The sequence below is a fragment of the Scardinius erythrophthalmus genome (assembly GCF_964197995.2).
Source record: "Scardinius erythrophthalmus genome assembly, chromosome: 4".
Lineage (NCBI taxonomy): Eukaryota > Metazoa > Chordata > Actinopteri > Cypriniformes > Leuciscidae > Scardinius > Scardinius erythrophthalmus.
The window spans coordinates 57,208,397-57,225,583 of NC_138224.1; the positions used below are offsets into that span (position 1 = coordinate 57,208,397).

A 17,187-nucleotide genomic window follows, 5' to 3' on the forward strand; every position below is an offset into this window, starting at 1 on the left:
TAATCTGTAATAGCTACAGTTATGTAGACAGAATATAGGGTAAGATCCCAGTAATTCCATGGAAATAAAAAGGCTTCCTTTTACAGTACAGTTTCACTTTACTTACTGAGTAAATTGTCGTGTTTTCTTTGGTAACAGTGCAGGACATACAAGGTAAAAAATTGTGACTATATGAAAAAGGGAATGATCAGATTATGTGGTACAATTCCGTATACCATGGAAATAAACAAGGCTTCCTTTTACAGTACAGTTGCACTTTACTTACTGAGTAAATTGTCATGTTTTCCTTGGTAACGTTGCAGGACATACAAGGTAAAAAATTGTGACTATATGGAAAAGGGAATGATCAAGTTATATGGTACAATTCCGGTAATACCATGGAAATAAACAAGGCTTCATTTTACAGTACAGTTACACTTTACTTACTGAGTAAATTGTAAAAACATCTGCAAGAACATACCCAGTATTTAAGATGTGCCATGACATTAGGGAAAATTGTTCCTGAGGCGTAGTTACCAGGTAAGTGTAAGGTAAATTATTTGATAAACCCTCTATAAATGGGTGTAGCAATGAACAACAACTATGTAAGACAAGGTAATTTATTGGAAACTACCGTCTTAATTTCAAGATAGTAATAAATAAACATGGACTGTTACCAACATAACCCTAGGATAACTACAATCCTAACTTGGTGATGGGTAATACTGGAGGTGTTTCTAAAAATTGGCTGCCTACATTCTGAGGAAGTACCCAATTAAATCTGAGTTATTACCAACCTAAACAGGTAACAAGTACACAGTACTTTGTTGAGTTGATATTTAACAGTGGTGTTTTTTTCCCTGGTAGTTTCTCTGTAATTGCATACTAATCACCTTAAGTAATTGCACACTAAAATACTATAATTTACCATATGCTTACCAGGTAAATACTTAGTAATTAGTTTGTAGTTTCTCTGCATTTACATACTTGTTACCTGTGGTAATTACCAATAACCAACTATAACTTACTATTTATTTACCCGGTAAATACCTAGTAATTAGTTTGTAGTTTCTCTGCATTTACATACTTGTTACCTGTGGTAATTACCAATAACCAACTATAACTTACTATTTATTTACCCGGTAAATACCTAGTAATTAGTTTGTAGTTTCTCTGCATTTACATACTTGTTACCTGTGGTAATTACCAATAACCAACTATAACTTACCATATATTTACCAGGTAAATTCCTAGTAATTAGGGGACTGTAAAAGGAAGGGTTACCAATTAATCTTAGTTAATATTAATTTCAACATTTACTAATACATTATCAAAATCAAAGTACAGGTGTGTGTGTGTGTGTGTGTGTGTGTGTGTGTGTGTGTGTGTGTGTTTCAAATGCATTCATTGATTTATGTATGTGTATGTATGTATGTAAATGTAAATGTAATTAACTTTACTTTTTTTCGTTCATGCAGAATGAATAACTAGAATCAATGAAAGTAAAATTACTCATCCAAAAACAGCAGTTTGATACTTTCTGATCATTTGTGATACATGACATATTCATATTCAGCTTGTTCAATATAACATAGGTCAATTTTAGATGTATGATTTTCTCACAGGCCGTTCAGCAAAATAATACAGGTGTGTTTAGAAGATGAAGACCATTTAAACTACTGTATTTATCAAAGTATTGTAAGTATAATAAAAATGCATGCAGAGCATCTTAAGACAGAGCCAAATGTTTGAGTTTATAGTCGTAGTAATTGTAGATAAAGGGTTAAAGTTTCACTTGAACACATCATTTATTGCTTTACTGAACAGGGCTCTTGGATCATAGGATGATTCTTTTTTTCTTGTTGCAGATTTGTATGTTTCCCAGTCTTCTGGAAGCACTCCTCCAGTGGAAACCTTACTAATGATCTCTGCCCTCTTCCTGACCTCCATTAAAGACTGAATGCGATCTAGAAATCCAGACTTGGCTTCTTGTTTCTCAGACTCGATCATCAGATCAATGTAGTCAGAGACAGAAAGAGGATTGGGCTTGAGGGCGATTTCCTGCAGGCGCTCCGAAGACTTTTGAGAACTTTCAATTAGTCCGGTCACAATATCCTGGACAACCTCAAACTCCTTTACAAGCTCTTCAAAGATCTTTTCTTTTGACATGACCTGTTGATGTGCAGCCTCATATTGCCTTTTTAAATCCTGATAGGTTTTCTTTCTCTTTTCTCGGACATAAGTCCATCTGTATTTCTGATTAAAGTGCACATTCCAGGCACACTTTCCTGGACACACCGTACACACTCCATCTTTTATGGCACTGCACCCATGTCTTTCACTGTCATTTGCAATTGTGCATGTGTCATGACATGTGAAGTGACACTTCTGGCAGTCGGTTGAGTAGTAGCCAGATTTGTTTTCGATCTGTTTTGGGACAGTTACTTCTAATTCATATTCATAATCCTTGTTTGCATCCATTTCCGCCTTGTGTTGCTCCAGAGAAGCTCTTGTCTTCTTGATTTCATCCAGTTTCGTCAGACCAGCATTGATTTGGGGCTGAAGGCCTTCCACAAGCACTTCAAGCTGCCGTCGCTCTTTCAGGACTTCCCGTGTCAGAGACAAGCTCTGGGTTTGCATCTCGTTAAGGGATGTGAAGAACTTTCTCATGCTAGAAAATCCCAGCTTCCAGAACATCTGATCAAAGTTTTCACAGTCAGACTCCTCGTCGTCTGCCGATGTGTTATTGGTAGCAAACAGAGCAGAGTTGTTGAACTTGAAGTGAAGTGGCTCTCCACGCTCATTGGAAGAACAGGGAACCCCAGAGACTTTGATGGCCTCGAGAACAGGAGGTTTTTTCACATCTGCAAAGGTGATCAGCACAAGGATGTTTTCAGCAATATCCTTCCCAAATATGGAAAGAATCGAGTCAAAGACGTATTTCTGTGTGTGCGTCAGACGAGCAAATGAAGCCTGTACTACAAAACACACGGCATCAATGCGGTCAATCCCTCCTGGATTAGAAAAGAACTCCTGAATGTGCGTTGTGATTTTCTGGTCATGTGAAATTCCTCTTGTATCACCGAAGCCTGGTGTGTCCACAATGGTCAGAGAATATGGGACCTGGAAACCATCCATGTGATTGATTTGATATGCCGTGATCTCCGAAGTCTGACTTTCAGCCTGGGATTTCTGCTTCCCTTCATCTACCAGCACAAACCGGAAGTCATCTTTCCATTGCACTCCCAGGATGTAGTTGATCATGCTGTTAATTAGAGTGGATTTTCCCGCACCTGTGCCTCCGATCATCATGATGGTCTTGTTCTCTTTAGTGATGTTTTTCCCAAACGTGCTTCTTCTGCAGAATCCATCACGGTTCTGCCACTTTTCTTCCAGATGGAGTTTAAACATGGGCAGGTTTTCATTGCTTCCATCAGCTATTTTTCTGCTCCAGTTGTTCTTGATATCATGTGCAACACTTAAACTCTTTCCATCGCTGTGGTCTTTTCTGCTGCTTGCTTAAAGAAAAACAATACAATAGTGTGAACATCCGGTCATCAATACAGTATAATTACTCAGTGTTCACACTGTGTACGGCTGTACTGTGTCTAGACTAAATCTGATGTCTTGTGTGAACAGCCTAATCTTTAAACATGCTGTCATGACACATTATACAGTTTGGATATTTAACTGTTTTCCAAGATAATCTAAATCTTGAAGAGAAAATAAACAGATAATGATAAATAATAAAAAGCTAGTAGGTGATTTTCTGGCTCCTTGCAGACCTTGATAATCCTATTACAATACAACTACAAACGTCCCAAGGAAATCCTACACGACCAGCTGAGTTTTATAGAGATGGCCGTGGCTGAAGGGACACACTGCCCCAATACTGTTTACAGGGTTCTTACAGATTCTGCAAAATGAAATTGCAGGACTTTAAGCAGTACTTCTTTGGATTTCAAGGACTTCCAATTAGCACTTATTAAACAATATCTTTATTTTATTTTTTTACTCAAATTACATATATCTAATGTTTCATGTCATAGAGATCAATCCACTGACCAGCGCTGTCAGACATGGGAAATCACCTTAACCACTGAAAGGATATTGAAACAGATTTTTTTCCTATGAATATATGATTGACCTGAAGAATGAAAGTTGTATTATATACTTATCATGTACTTAATATCATGCTCATAGCCATGTGAACTAGCTCTATATCTCAGACGGTCTGCAGCGTTAATTTAGCGTGAAACGATTGTAATCTTTCAACAACAACATGTTTTAATTAGGGATGCGCCGATACCACTTTTTGCAGAATGAGTCCGATACCCATTCTTTCATTTTTGGTGCTCGCCGTTACCGATTACTGTAACCGATCCCTGAATTATCACTGCATTTGTAATTTTTAAATGTATTAGTAGATAAACCAAAAGAATATAAATCATATTAGTTGGCTTAATTAAATATATATTTCCTTCAGTTATTTCCATGCTTAATTAAGCCTGCTAAAATGCATTGTCTGAGCTTCTGTTACTGTCACTGTTAATTCTCTTGCTCTATCATATTTTATCTGTCATTTAATAGCACAGCACATATTTAGAGCAGCTCCAGCAGGGCTCAGTGCTGAGGATCGGGTCAGCGTAACAAATGATGAGATACCAGTGAAATATCAATTATTTAATCCAATTTTGATACAACAAAAACTACCAGCCTAATTAATGTGAATTTAAAACATTATTAAAGACAAGTAAGCAGTCAGTAACAAAATAAGAGCAAATAATCAAATTACAAATAGGACAAATAAATACAATAGAACAAAGAAAGGCTACAAATGAAATAAACAGTGTTTAGAGTTTTTCGTGTAGATCTAACAGGTACAGCAATAATGAATAAAGTCATCAAATGTGAAAACATTGCATATTCATTACTGTATAAATTGAATATAGATGGATATTTTTGTAATAATGTATACGTATATATACGTCCTGTAATAATGTAGGGAACCACTCGTTATACATAAATCAGGTAAATCAGTTCATGATTTACTTTACTTACATATACGATTTAGTTTTAATCCAAATAACACGTGCTGAGTGAACGATCAGCAATCAAGAGCATTCAACAGAAGTCTCTCTCTCTCGCACTCTCTTTCTCTCTCACTCTCTCTGTCTCTCGCACTCTCTCTCTCTCGCTCTCTCTCTCTCTCTCTCGCACTCTCTCTCGCTCTCTCTCTCTCTCGCAATCTCTCTCTCGCAATCTCTCTCTCGCAATCTCTCTCTCTCTCTCTCTCTCTCTCTCTCAATTCAATTCAATTCAATTCAATAAAGCTTTATTGGCATGACAAAAATACATTTGTATTGCCAAAGCATCAAAACAGCATAGAAGATGATTTTGAACATTCAGTACAGAAAATAATAATAATAATTCAATTAAATAAAAATAATAAATAAAAATAGTTGAACAGTTTATGAACATTTCAAAATTATGTGAACAATTTAGAATTCAGTGTGTAAGTGTTTGTGTGTTTGTTTTGTGTACGAGCGTGTGCTGTGGAGAGCCTGGGCACATCAGCCGCCAGTGCTGCCCTCGCTGCGGTTCGCAAGGGGGTTTTTAGAGTCACCGGCCACTGTGGGTCAAGTGGTCGGGACCCCCTTGACGGACCCTTCTTCGTTGTTTGTTCCTAGAGACAGTTTGGTGGGGCACTGCCCGATAGTGGAGGTCCAAGTGCATGGCGTCGAGTTCCGGTGCCTGATGGATACTGGCTCCCAAGTTACCTTGTTTTCTGAAAGTCTGTCCCAAGAACTCTTTGATGCCCGTCAACTGCAGGGAATGGAAGCTCCGTGGCTCACTCTGAGATGGGCGAATGGCCTGGATATCCCCTAGGTTGGATACTTGGTAACTGATTTTGAGATTCATGGAGTCACCGTACCCCAGAAAGGGGTTGTGGTTGTCCGAGCCCACTGTCTGGGGGTACATCGAGCTCTTCTGGGCATGAATGTCCTTACGGATTGCTGGGAAGAGGTGTTTCGTGCTAGACCAGCTCGAACCACTCCGATGGCGGAGAGGAGGGAATGGGAACGGATCGTGGCTGATTTTCGGAGAATCCAGATGGCCAGTTCCCAAGGGGACCGGGAAGATACTGGCCGAGTGGCCTGCCGATATGCCCTTTCTGTCCCAGCAAGGAGTGAAGCTGTTGTCTGGGCCCGGTTACCCGCTCGGTCATACGGACCAGAAGATTGGGTCCTGGTGGAGCCACATTGGGACTGTCAAAGTGTTGAAGTGGCTCGGGGACTTGCAGTGGCCTGTCGAGGCCGTGTTTCCGTGAGGGTGCGGAATGTGATACCCCGTTAACCTCTACCGCCATCAGCGGTTGGTCCGAGTTACCTCGGTGAGCCCATACCAGGTGAGGGAGGGCGGAGAAGTACGCTTTTGTCAAGTGAGCTCCACGGTGGTCGAGGTGACCCTTGGGCGAGTGGATCCGCAGAAGGACCCTATTGGGGAAGGGATGCCGGCCCATCTCTTGGGGGAGTCGCTGCGAGGAGAGGGTCTGGAAGAAGACCAGGCGCAACAGCTCCAGGACTTCTTGACAAAGTGGCAGCACATATTCTCAGCTCACGATGAGGACTATGGGTGTACGGATATTGTGAAGCATCCGATCTGTACCGGCGATGCCGCGCCCAGTCGGGAGCGATACCGTCCGGTGCCACAGACTGTATTCGGAAATCCGTACCCTGCTACGAGGGATGCTGGAGAAGGGGGTTATCCACGAGAGTAGCAGCCCGTGGGCCGCCCCGATCGTCTTAGTACAAAAGAAGACTGGAGCTTGGAGATTCTGTGTGGATTATCGAAAGCTGAATCAAGTTACCAAGAAAGACGCTTTTCCCTTGCCGAGGATAGAGGGAAGAAACTCCCTCACCAGTTTGACACAGGCAACGTGGTATTCCACCTTAGATCTCGCCAGCGGGTATTGGCAGGTACGGGTGGAGGAGGAGGATCGGGAGAAGACTGCGTTCGCTACCCCCTTTGGGCTCTTTGAATGGGACCGGATGCCATTCGGACTTTGTAACGCCCGGGCTACATTCCAGCGATTGATGCAGCGGTGTCTGTGCAGTCAGTTGATGGATTCCACACGGGTGTATTTGGACGATGTGATCGTTTATTTCCCGGATTTTACCTCGCACCTACGGCATCTGGAACAGGCGTTTCAAGCAATGGAGAAATATGGTCTGAAGTTACAACCAGACAAGTGGCAATTGTTCCAGAAAGAGGTGAAATTCCTGGGTCACTGTGTGAGTGCTGCTGGAGTCTCTGTGGACCCGGATAAAGTGGCGGTCGTCCAGGGTTGGGAACCACCTAAGACGGTGCGACAAGTAAGATCCTTACTGGGTTTCGTGGGGTACTATAGGTGTTTCATAAAGGACTTTTCCAAGACTGCCAAGCCATTGAACCAACCCAACCCTGTCGCTTGGGATCCTGCATGTGAAATAGCCTTTCGAAGGCTTAAACAGGAATTATTGCAGGCCCCCATTCTGGCCTATGCGGATTTCACCCAACCCTTCATCCTCTATACCGACGCCAGTAATGCCAGTCTGGGAGCAGTGCTGGCCCAACGACAACAGGGAATGGAACGGGTTATTGCTTATGCGAGCAGGAGCCTCCATCCGGTGGAGCGGAACGATTCCAATTACAGTTCTTATCGAGCTGCTGGCCATGAAGTGGGCCATGTGTGAAAAGTTTAAAGATTACCTGTGGGGAGCACAGGTTCTCGTGGTCACGGATAACAACCCGTTGGTACACTTACATAGGCCAAATTGGGGGCAGCTGAACAGCTCAGCTGGCCAACTACGACTACAAACTACAGTATCGACCGGGCCGAGAGCATACCAATGCTGACGTACTGTCCAGACTCCCGGTGTCTGATACCGGTGGCCTTCCGCCGATTCATTCGGCTGAGCATGAGGAGGAGCTGATGGTAAGAGTGGTAGAGGCGTCCGGATTTCACCCGGAAGAAACTCCTGCTAGTTGGGGCTGGGATCCTCAGCGATGGAAGGAACGGCAAAAGGAGGATGGTGGCCTGGTGGTGGTACGGTCGTATCTGGAGCGAGGGATTTTTCCTGGGGCAGCAGAGAGACAGACTCAGACACGGGTAGTGAAGAAGCTTCTCGGACAATGGGAGCGGCTCTGTCTAAAAGATGGAGTGGTTTGTCAATCCATCCAGGACCCAGTAACCCACGAAGCTGTGCTCCAGGTGTTAGTACCGGAAGGTCAGGTTCAGCCGCTGTTACAAACTTATCATGCCCAGTCGGGGCACCAAGGGCAAGAGGGGACTGTGTCCCTGTTGCGGAGATGCTTCTACTGGCCTGGGATGGAGGCGTCAGTGAACTCGTTTATCAAGGGATGCACTAGCTGTATGCTATTCAAGGCCCGGAGAGAGGTGAGGGCCCCTCTGGTTCCATTGCACCCTAAGGCCCCCTTACACATTGTGGCTATGGATTATCTGACGCTGAGCCGACCCGCTGATCGTTTCCAGAATATCCTGGTGGTAACAGATCTATTCACAAAATATGCCTGGGCGATTCCAACTCTAGACCAAACAGCGACCACTACTATGAATGCCCTCTGGAGGACGGTGTTTCAACCGTTTGGGTGTCCGGAAACCCTACATTCCGATCAAGGGCCGAATTTCGAGTCCAAGGTTGTGCAGGAACTGTGCCGGCTCTATGGGTGTAAGAAGACCCACACCACTCCGTACCACCCTCAAGGCAACGGAGGGTGTGAACGGTTTAATCAGACCCTTTTGGGCCTATTAGGAACCCTGGACACAGACCATCAGAGCCATTGGATAGATAGCCTCCCTGCCCTGACACAGGCATACAATAACAGTGTGCATAGTACTACCGGCTACGCCCCTACCTACTTGATGTTCGGGAGACATGTGCGCCTGCCCACGGATCTGCTCTGGGGGACGGCTATGGTCGGAGAGCCTCCGATTCTTACCAATTGGGTGAATCGCCATCACCAGCAGCTCCATGTGGCTTACCAACGAGTCATGGATCGAATCGGTAGGGCGGCTGTTAAAAAACAATAGGTTGTACGATCGAACGGCTCGAGAGGCTCTATTGTTACCTGGAGAGCGGGTACTCATACGGGACAATCGGCGTCAAGGGAAGGGGAAGCTCAGCGATCGGTTGGAGGCTCAGCCGTACGTGGTGGAGCGACAGCAAAGACCCCACCAGCCGGTATACACCGTTCGGCCCGAAGGGAAGTCCGGTCCTGAGCGGGTGTTGCATTGGAACCTACTTCGCCCTTGCCCAAATTATCCGAAGCCCACGGCAGATATTCCTGCAGTCCCGGTGTCTCCGAGGCCACCCTTGATGGGGTGGGCGGTGGTCCCGAGGGGTCCAGAGGTGGAGGTGAGAAGAGTAGACCCTGTCTCGCCCCCTAGACGCTCCCAACGGGAGACACGAGGACAACCCCCTGAGAGGTATGGAGATTGGGTTTCGGCTCCCCCGGTCTAGGGACTAGACCGAAATGGTGGGGGAGGATGTCACAGAGTGACGAACAAAGAGGAACTATTATTTCAGTACATGTTTTCGGGAGCAGTTTTAGTGGGACACCGGGCCGGTTCCGTGGTTTCTACCCATGTATTGTGCCTGGGCGCGGCTATGAAATGAAGAAATGAGCGCCAGCTGTGTGACAGGAGGAAAAGTTAACAGCGATTGGGACACGGATCCACTGTGTGGATTATAAAAATGGCATTTTGGCGTGAAGAGAGGAGGGATACGGAGCGGGAAGGATTAATGCGGCGTGAAGGCGGGACTTTATCCTCAGCGTCTCGGGCAACTGGAAAGGTGGATCTATGAAGTGAAAGCGAATGGGATTGGAGAGTGGCTGAGCATCCACATCATCTATGCGGTATTTATTCTTTACAGCGTTGGATATTCATCTCGATTAATGGGAGAGGGCGCCGGCCGGGACCGCGAGTGGGAGCCTTATTCACTGTGAGTTGTTGTGGGCTGCAGTGCTTAGTGTGAAGTGAACACGTGTGATCCTTTGAAGTGATTTATTGCATGCACAAACGTGGGTGTATAATTCCGCTTCCACCCGCTGGCCCAGTGGGCAGATCTGCGAGACTTGAGCTGAAAGAAGCCGCTAGAAGCCGCTGTGAGCAGATCTCTTACCATTGCTGGTTCCATTATCTGCTGTCTGCTCTGGAGATAAACCGCTGTGTGAAAGTCCCTTACCACAGTTTGTTCCATTGCCTGCCGCTGTCTGCTCCGAAGAGAAGCCGCTAGAACTGCTGTGAGAATCCCTTGCCATTGTCTATGCAGGTATTGACCATCGGCTGTCCCGAAAAGGAATTACTTACCCACCGTCGACTGCTCCGGAAAGGAACTGCTGGGTGGAGCTCTCGTAGCAGTACTCGTTCGATCCCTTACAGTCGTCTGCTTCGAGGAAGACCTACTGAGGGACCCCTCCCCTCCCTTACCATCGCCTAGGAAGCTACTTACCAGTTCTGTCCGAAGAGGAACGATTGAGTCGACTGCCCGTTCTGTCATCTGCTGGGTTGCGACTTTTGCTCCAAGGGCTCCCACCGCAGCTGGACAGAGGAGAACGGAGTTGGACCTCTTTCGCTACGTGTTTTAACAATTAGGATATTTATTCAATGAAAACCGAACCTTTATTACTTACCTTGTTGTCCGTCTGTGGTGTCTCTGGGTAACTCCTTGAGGTGGTATATCAAATAGGGGCTCGTCTCGGCCCGTGACGTGTGTGTGTGTGTTTGTGAGCGCATCACTGAATAGCCGTCAACTCTCTCTTTTTGTGACAGGCATCGATGTATATTGCCGTTAGTATGATACAATCTTGAAATTGTGTTTTGTTGTTCAATTTTATGAAGTTAGGGCAAAGTATTTCAAATTGTGTGTAAAAAGTCCCTCTAATGTCCTCATAGTTGGGACAGCTGGTGAGAAAGTGTTGCTCTGTCTCCACCTCTCCCTGGTCACAGTACGGGCAGAGGCGTCTCTCTCTGGGCAGCCAGCTCTGTCTGTATCTCTCTCTCACACACACACACACACACGTGCACACACACACACACACAGTTCTGTCTGTATCTGCCCGTCTCTACAGACAGGCTGTGATTGCTCAGTCTGTACCTCGTCATTCTTCTTCTGAGTGTAAAGTCCTTCACTGTACTCAGATATTCTGCGGTTGTGTAGTCTCTATTTAGGGCCAAATAACATTCTAGTTTACTTTGTTTTTCTGTTGTTTCAGTCCAGTAGGTCAGGTAATGCTCTCGTTGAGCTTTTATAATGTGGTTGGGCCGGATTGTGTGGATGAGGGTGTCAGTGTCCTGAGGCTGGTTAGTGTTAGTGGTGTTAGTCTGTGTGTGGAGCCTCAGGACCAGCTGAATGAGCGGGCTCTTCTCTTTCTCTCTCTCTCACACACACACACACACACACTCTCTCTCTCTGTGTATGGAGCCTCAGGACCAGCTGAATGAGCGGGCTCTTCTCAGGGTTCATCTCATGGTTCTTAAGGGCTTTATAATGATAAGAGTTGGGGTCACTCATTTTTAGATGTTTCCAAAATTTGATGGCTCGTTTCTCAACATGTATCAGTAGAGGGTATTGGCCTAATTCTGCCCTGCATGCGTTGTTCGGTGTGTTCCTCTGTACTCTCAGGATACTCTTACAGAACTCGGCATGCAGGGTTTCAATCGGATTTTTGTCCCATTTGTCAAATTGGTGATTTAGGAGAGGACCCCAAACTTCACTGCCATATAGTGCAATTGGTTCTATGACTGATTGGAATATTTTGAGACAGATTCTGATTGGTATTTCAATTTGGATAGATTTTTTTGATGGCATAGAAGGCCCTTCTTGCTTTCTCTTTCAGTTCATTCACGGCCAAATGTAGGTTTCTGTTTGCACTTATCTTCAGCCCGAGGTATGTGTAGCTTGTGACATGATCAAGTTTGGTCATACCAAGGGTGAAGTTGTGTCCCTTTCCCTGACATCTGGGTCTTTTCTGAAACGTTAGTGTTTTAGTTTTGGTTGGGTTGATGGTCAGGGCCCAGGTCTGACAGAACTGATGCAGGGTGTCCAGGTTCTGCTGTAGACCCTCTTATGTTGGAAGACAGTAGGACCAGATCATCCGCATACAGCAGGAGCTTTATAGAGGAGTCGTGAAGTATGAGGCCAGGTTCTGCTGTAGACTCTCTTCTGTTGGAGACAGCAGGACCAGATCATCTGCACACAGCAGGAGCTTTATAGAGGAGTCGTGAAGTATGAGGCCAGGAGCTGCCGATTCTTCTAGGAGTTTCGCCAGTTCATTAATGTAGATGTTGAAGAGGGTCGGTGATAGTGGGCAGCCCTGTCTCACACCCCGCCCTTGAGTGAAGAACTCGGTTCGTTTATTGCCAATTTTAATTGCACATTGATTGTTTGAGTACATCGTTTTTAGAATGCTGTATGTTTTGCCCCCAATACCTGATTCTAGGAGTTTAGAAAGAAGGCCTTCATTCCAAATCGAATCAAAGGCCTTCTGGAAGTCTACAAAGCAAGCGAATATTTTGGTTTTGTTTTGGTTGATGTATTTATCAATTAGGGTATGCAGGGTGAAGATATGATCTGATGTTCTAAAATTTGGTAGGAATCCAATCTGGCTTTTGCTCAGGACACTGTGCTCTGTGAGGAAGTGGACGAGTCTCGTGTTGATGATGCTGCAGAACATCTTCCCCAGATTGCTGCTCACACAGATGCCTCTGTAATTGTTGGGGCCTGATGTGTCTCCACTCTTGAATATGGGCGTTATAAGTCCTCTATTCCAGGTGTCAGGGAAATGGCCAACACTCAGAACCAAGTTGAACAGTTTCATGATGGCCAATTTGAATTTGGGGTTTATATTTTTAAGCATATCGTATGTTAAGCATATTGTATGTTAAGGATGCCGTCTGGTCCTCTTGACTTTTTTGTTGGCAGAGCCTGTATTTTATCCATCAGCTCTTCTTCTGCGATTGGGTAGTCTAGTGGATTTTGGTGTTTGCCAATTATGTTTTCTATATGGTTTAATTTTTCATATATTTGTGTTTGTTTTATATTCATGTCTAATTTGCTATAAAGTTGTTCAAAGTGATTTTTCCAGGTGTCTCCGTCTTGTATTGTAATTTGTTCATGTTTCTTATTATTTAGGAGATTCCAGTTGTCCCAGAAACTGTTTGATTGGACAGAATCTTCAATAGTTTTGAGCTGATTTTGGATGTACTGTTCCTTCTTCTTTCTGAGTGTATTTTTATATGTTTTAAGCTCCTTACAATAATGAAAACGTAAATCTGAATCGTCTGGTTGTCTGTGTTTTTGGTTTGCAAGCTGTCTTAAATTTCTTTATTCTTTTACAATCCGAATCAAACCATTTTTCATTCTTTTGTTTTTGCTCATGGTTTTTCTTAGGCCACGTCCACACGAAGCCGGTGCGTTCCCTATCCGATAATTTTTTTTCCTCGTTCTAAAAAAAAATTCCGTAAACATTCCGAAATATCTGCGTACACACGAAACCACTGAAACCGACTGAAAACGGTGTAGTATATATGCCAGACCAGTATGGGGCACTGTAATTCTGCCACAGAGATACACTATACACGGAGAAGAAGACTTTGAGCATGCGCATAACCTTGTGCGCTGTATACGAACCAAGAAGAGGAAGACGAAGATGGCGAACGCAACAACTTCAAGAGCAAGAGTGGAGTCTTTCGTATGGACTGACGACGAAGTCGAACTACTACTTAGAGTCACACTCGACTACAAGTCCACTAAGCTCCGAGAAAACGTTGACTGGGAGTCGTGTCACTCCAAATATTGTGATATAACAGACGCGTTTCAGGCACGGTATCCGAGGGAGCTAACCGAGAAGGATTTCCCTCACGATGCTAGCATGGTCTCAAAAGCCCAAGTCACCGCAAAGTTGAAAAATATACCAGCAAATACAGGCATGCGGTGGACACAGGGCGTCGAAGTGGTCATGGACGGGTAGTACTCATATTTTATGAGCTTTGCGAGGAGATCTGGGGTGGTTTGCCTGCTACATGCTCCATCGACGCCGGCATCGAGACAGATGACCTGGAAGAGTCGTCTACATCGACAGTGGAGCTGCCTTCCGATTCTCCAAACTCCACTGAATCCCTCGACTGTCTTCCATCTGCGGTTGTAAAGCAGCGCCGGGATTTGCTCCAGATAAAATTTGCTCCAGGTTTATGATTTCAAGCTTAGCGAGTTTGAATGTGTGAGACATATGAATGTGTGAGGCAATATGTAAAGCGCTTTGGTGGCCATGGGTCTGTTGAAAGCGCTGTATAAATGCAGTCCATTTACATATGATACAGTCAATTACTACATACAATAAATTAATTTTTCAGTGTAGTTAGGATGGATGCATGTTCTTTGTGTAGGTGTGTTGGTTTAGTGCACGTCACCCCACATCAGCAAACATCATTTTCATACAGACGTGCACTGCTGCAAGATGACACAGAGTGACTGCCCTGTTGCACTATATAATTCTTGATTTTATATTGTTTGCACTGCACTTCAGTCATGTGCACGGTTGCACTTTATACAGTTTGACCTGTTTTGTGTAATTATTTTACCTGTTGTAGTTGACATGTTGTATATAGTTATTGTGTTTTGTGCACTGTTGCACTTTATACCTGTTCAATATTACCTGTTTTTTGAATGGTTCTTTGACCTAAATATTTATTTTCCAATAAAAAAAGTTCTGGAATTTTCGCAGTCATTTATTTTCACTAGACATATTCAACACAACACTTTCAAAAATAAGCATTAGTACATTTTCCAAAGGTAAATTTTGTAAATACTTAAAAAAACCTGAACAAAATAGAAAAAAAAACTTGATGGCCAGCATTTTTAAGGGTCAAGGTACTTTGTGAGTACTCTCCTCACTCTCTTTCCCTCTCCTTCATTACAGTCTGTGAGGTAGTTGTTGCATTGTGTAGGAGGCTGTAAGTCTTTATCACCTTTTCAGTGCAGCAAATCTGGCTTTGAGACAACCAAAAGCACACTCAATGACCATCCGTGCCCTACACAAACTTAGCCCAAAGTACTGTTCTTGAGGTGTGGAGCCACCGTTTGCATATTCCTTCATCAAATAAGGCAGCAGAGGGTAGGCTGGGTCACCAAGAAGATAAATTGGTATGTCCTCCTCGTTGTCCACAATCTGTTTTTTCAGAGGAGGGATCTGGCCAGTCTTAAAGTACAGGTTGAGCTTTGAATTAGCAAAAACCCGTGCATCGTGTACACTCCCGGGCCACTTTATCACAACATCCATAAATCTGTACTTATAATCACAGACCGCCTGTACATTGAGAGAATGTTTGCCTTTCCTGTTGATGTAGTCCATCGAGTTGGCAGACGGCTGCTTGATTTCTATGTGTGTGCCGTTGACCGCTCCCAAACACTATGGCATGCCATGAGCACGATGGAAACGCAAAACCAGATACTCGGCCTCGGACTCCGTAAAAGGCAACTTGATGTACTTTGGACCCAGGTGGACAGCGATCGCTTTGGACGTTTGCCTGACAACAACAGACACATCCTGTCGCGACACGCCAAAGGCGTTAGCAGTCTTCCTTAGCCGTCCCTCGTCGCTCAAATAATACAGAGTTAACGCAACCCTTTTGAGTGTAGTAATTGGTGCCCTCATGTTTGTTGTTTGCCCTTCAATATACGGACTGAGTTCCTCGCTCAGGGCGACGAGAGATGCTTTGGACATGCGGAAATTCTCCCTCCATTCATCTTTCACAACAACACCATTGACAAAGTTGTCCCACCAACTGCTAGTTCTACCTGGTCCTGGTCTTTTTTAATTTTCTCCTGATGACATCACCGTTTCACAAAATATACGGATTGGCTGTACACACGAAACCGCAAGGGTGTCGTTTTCAGATTTATCCACTTTGGGACCCGGTTTAAAAAAATAACACTTTCAGTCTCCCAAAACGCCGGATCCGTGTGGACGAAACGCCAATACGATAAAAAAATGTATACGTATACAGCGAAACGCGTCTCCGTGTGGACGGGCCCTTAGTGGTTTTAAGATTAGATATTGTTGCCAGATAATCAAATATGTAATTTATGTTTTCTACAGCCAGATTTACGCCATCTTCATTATGAGGATAATCGTAATCTATGAAGTTATCCATGAGTAAGCACACTTGGGGGTGGTCAGATGCGGTCAGGTGTTGTTCAGTGCTGTTTTGAACCCATCTGTAAATGTTTTGGATGTTGTACAGCTTACTGGGTTGTGGGTGTATGTTAGTATTTTCTTTCCTTTTTAGATGCAGAGTAATTTGGCTGTGATCCGATAGGGGTGTTAGTGGTTTGACCGTGAATGCTCTGAAAGAGAATATATCTAAGTCTGTGATCATGTAGTCAACTGTTGAGCAACCATGAGATGAACTGTAGGTGTATCTCTAGAGAGTCCCCTCTCGCCCTGCCGTTGACGAGGTACAGACCGAGGCTTCGACAGAGCTCAAGTAGAAGCCTCCCGTTTTTATTCACCTGAGCATCAGAGTTAGTCCTTGAAAAGTTAACACTGTTTTGTTGAAAGCTCTGTCCAAATATATAATTATTCCCGTTGTCTGTGTGTAGTCGGGTAGGGCTCCTGTTCTGGCGTTGAGATCCCCACACATCAGCACACTCCCCTGGGCCTGGAAGTGGTTGATTTGGCTGTGGAGGGTCTCAAAGATGTTCTTGTTATAATAAGGAGATTCAGAGGGAGGAATATACAGAGCACATAAGAATATATCTATAGTTTGACTGAGCTGTTTATTGATTTTGAGCCAGATATGAGATTCTTCTTTTTTTATTAGTTGGATGTACTTATCAATTTCAAGTTTGTGCCAGATTATGATGCCCCCTGAATCTCTCCCGCGTGTGACTTTTTTGTGTTTTTGGGACGATATGAGTATTTCCCGATATCCTGGGGGACAGAGAGTGACCTCATCAGTTCTGCGCCATGTTTCCTGTAAGATTATTATGTCTATAACTAAAACACTTTTCTTAAAATCCAAGGTTTTGATTTTACATCCAAAACTTGATGAGTTAATGCCTTGGATGTTCCAAACTGTGATTGTCAGTGGTTTCATGCGGTCAATAAACAGTTTTAACATTCCTCTAGAATAGAACCAAC

At 44.2% G+C, this 17,187-nt stretch overlaps 1 protein-coding gene across 2 annotated transcripts in view; it reads right to left on the minus strand.

Moving 5' to 3' along the window:
- Positions 1-1,489: 1,489 nt before the first annotated feature.
- Positions 1,490-17,187, minus strand: part of LOC308690130 (uncharacterized protein) — a 67,332-nt gene continuing 51,634 nt past the window's right edge. For both annotated transcript variants that reach the window (XM_081364418.1, XM_081364417.1), the window contains exon 7: positions 1,490-3,497. In XM_081364418.1, coding sequence (XP_081220544.1) covers positions 1,771-3,497 — 1,727 coding nt within the window. In that variant the 3' untranslated portion in view covers positions 1,490-1,770. The remainder of the gene's footprint in view (positions 3,498-17,187) is intronic.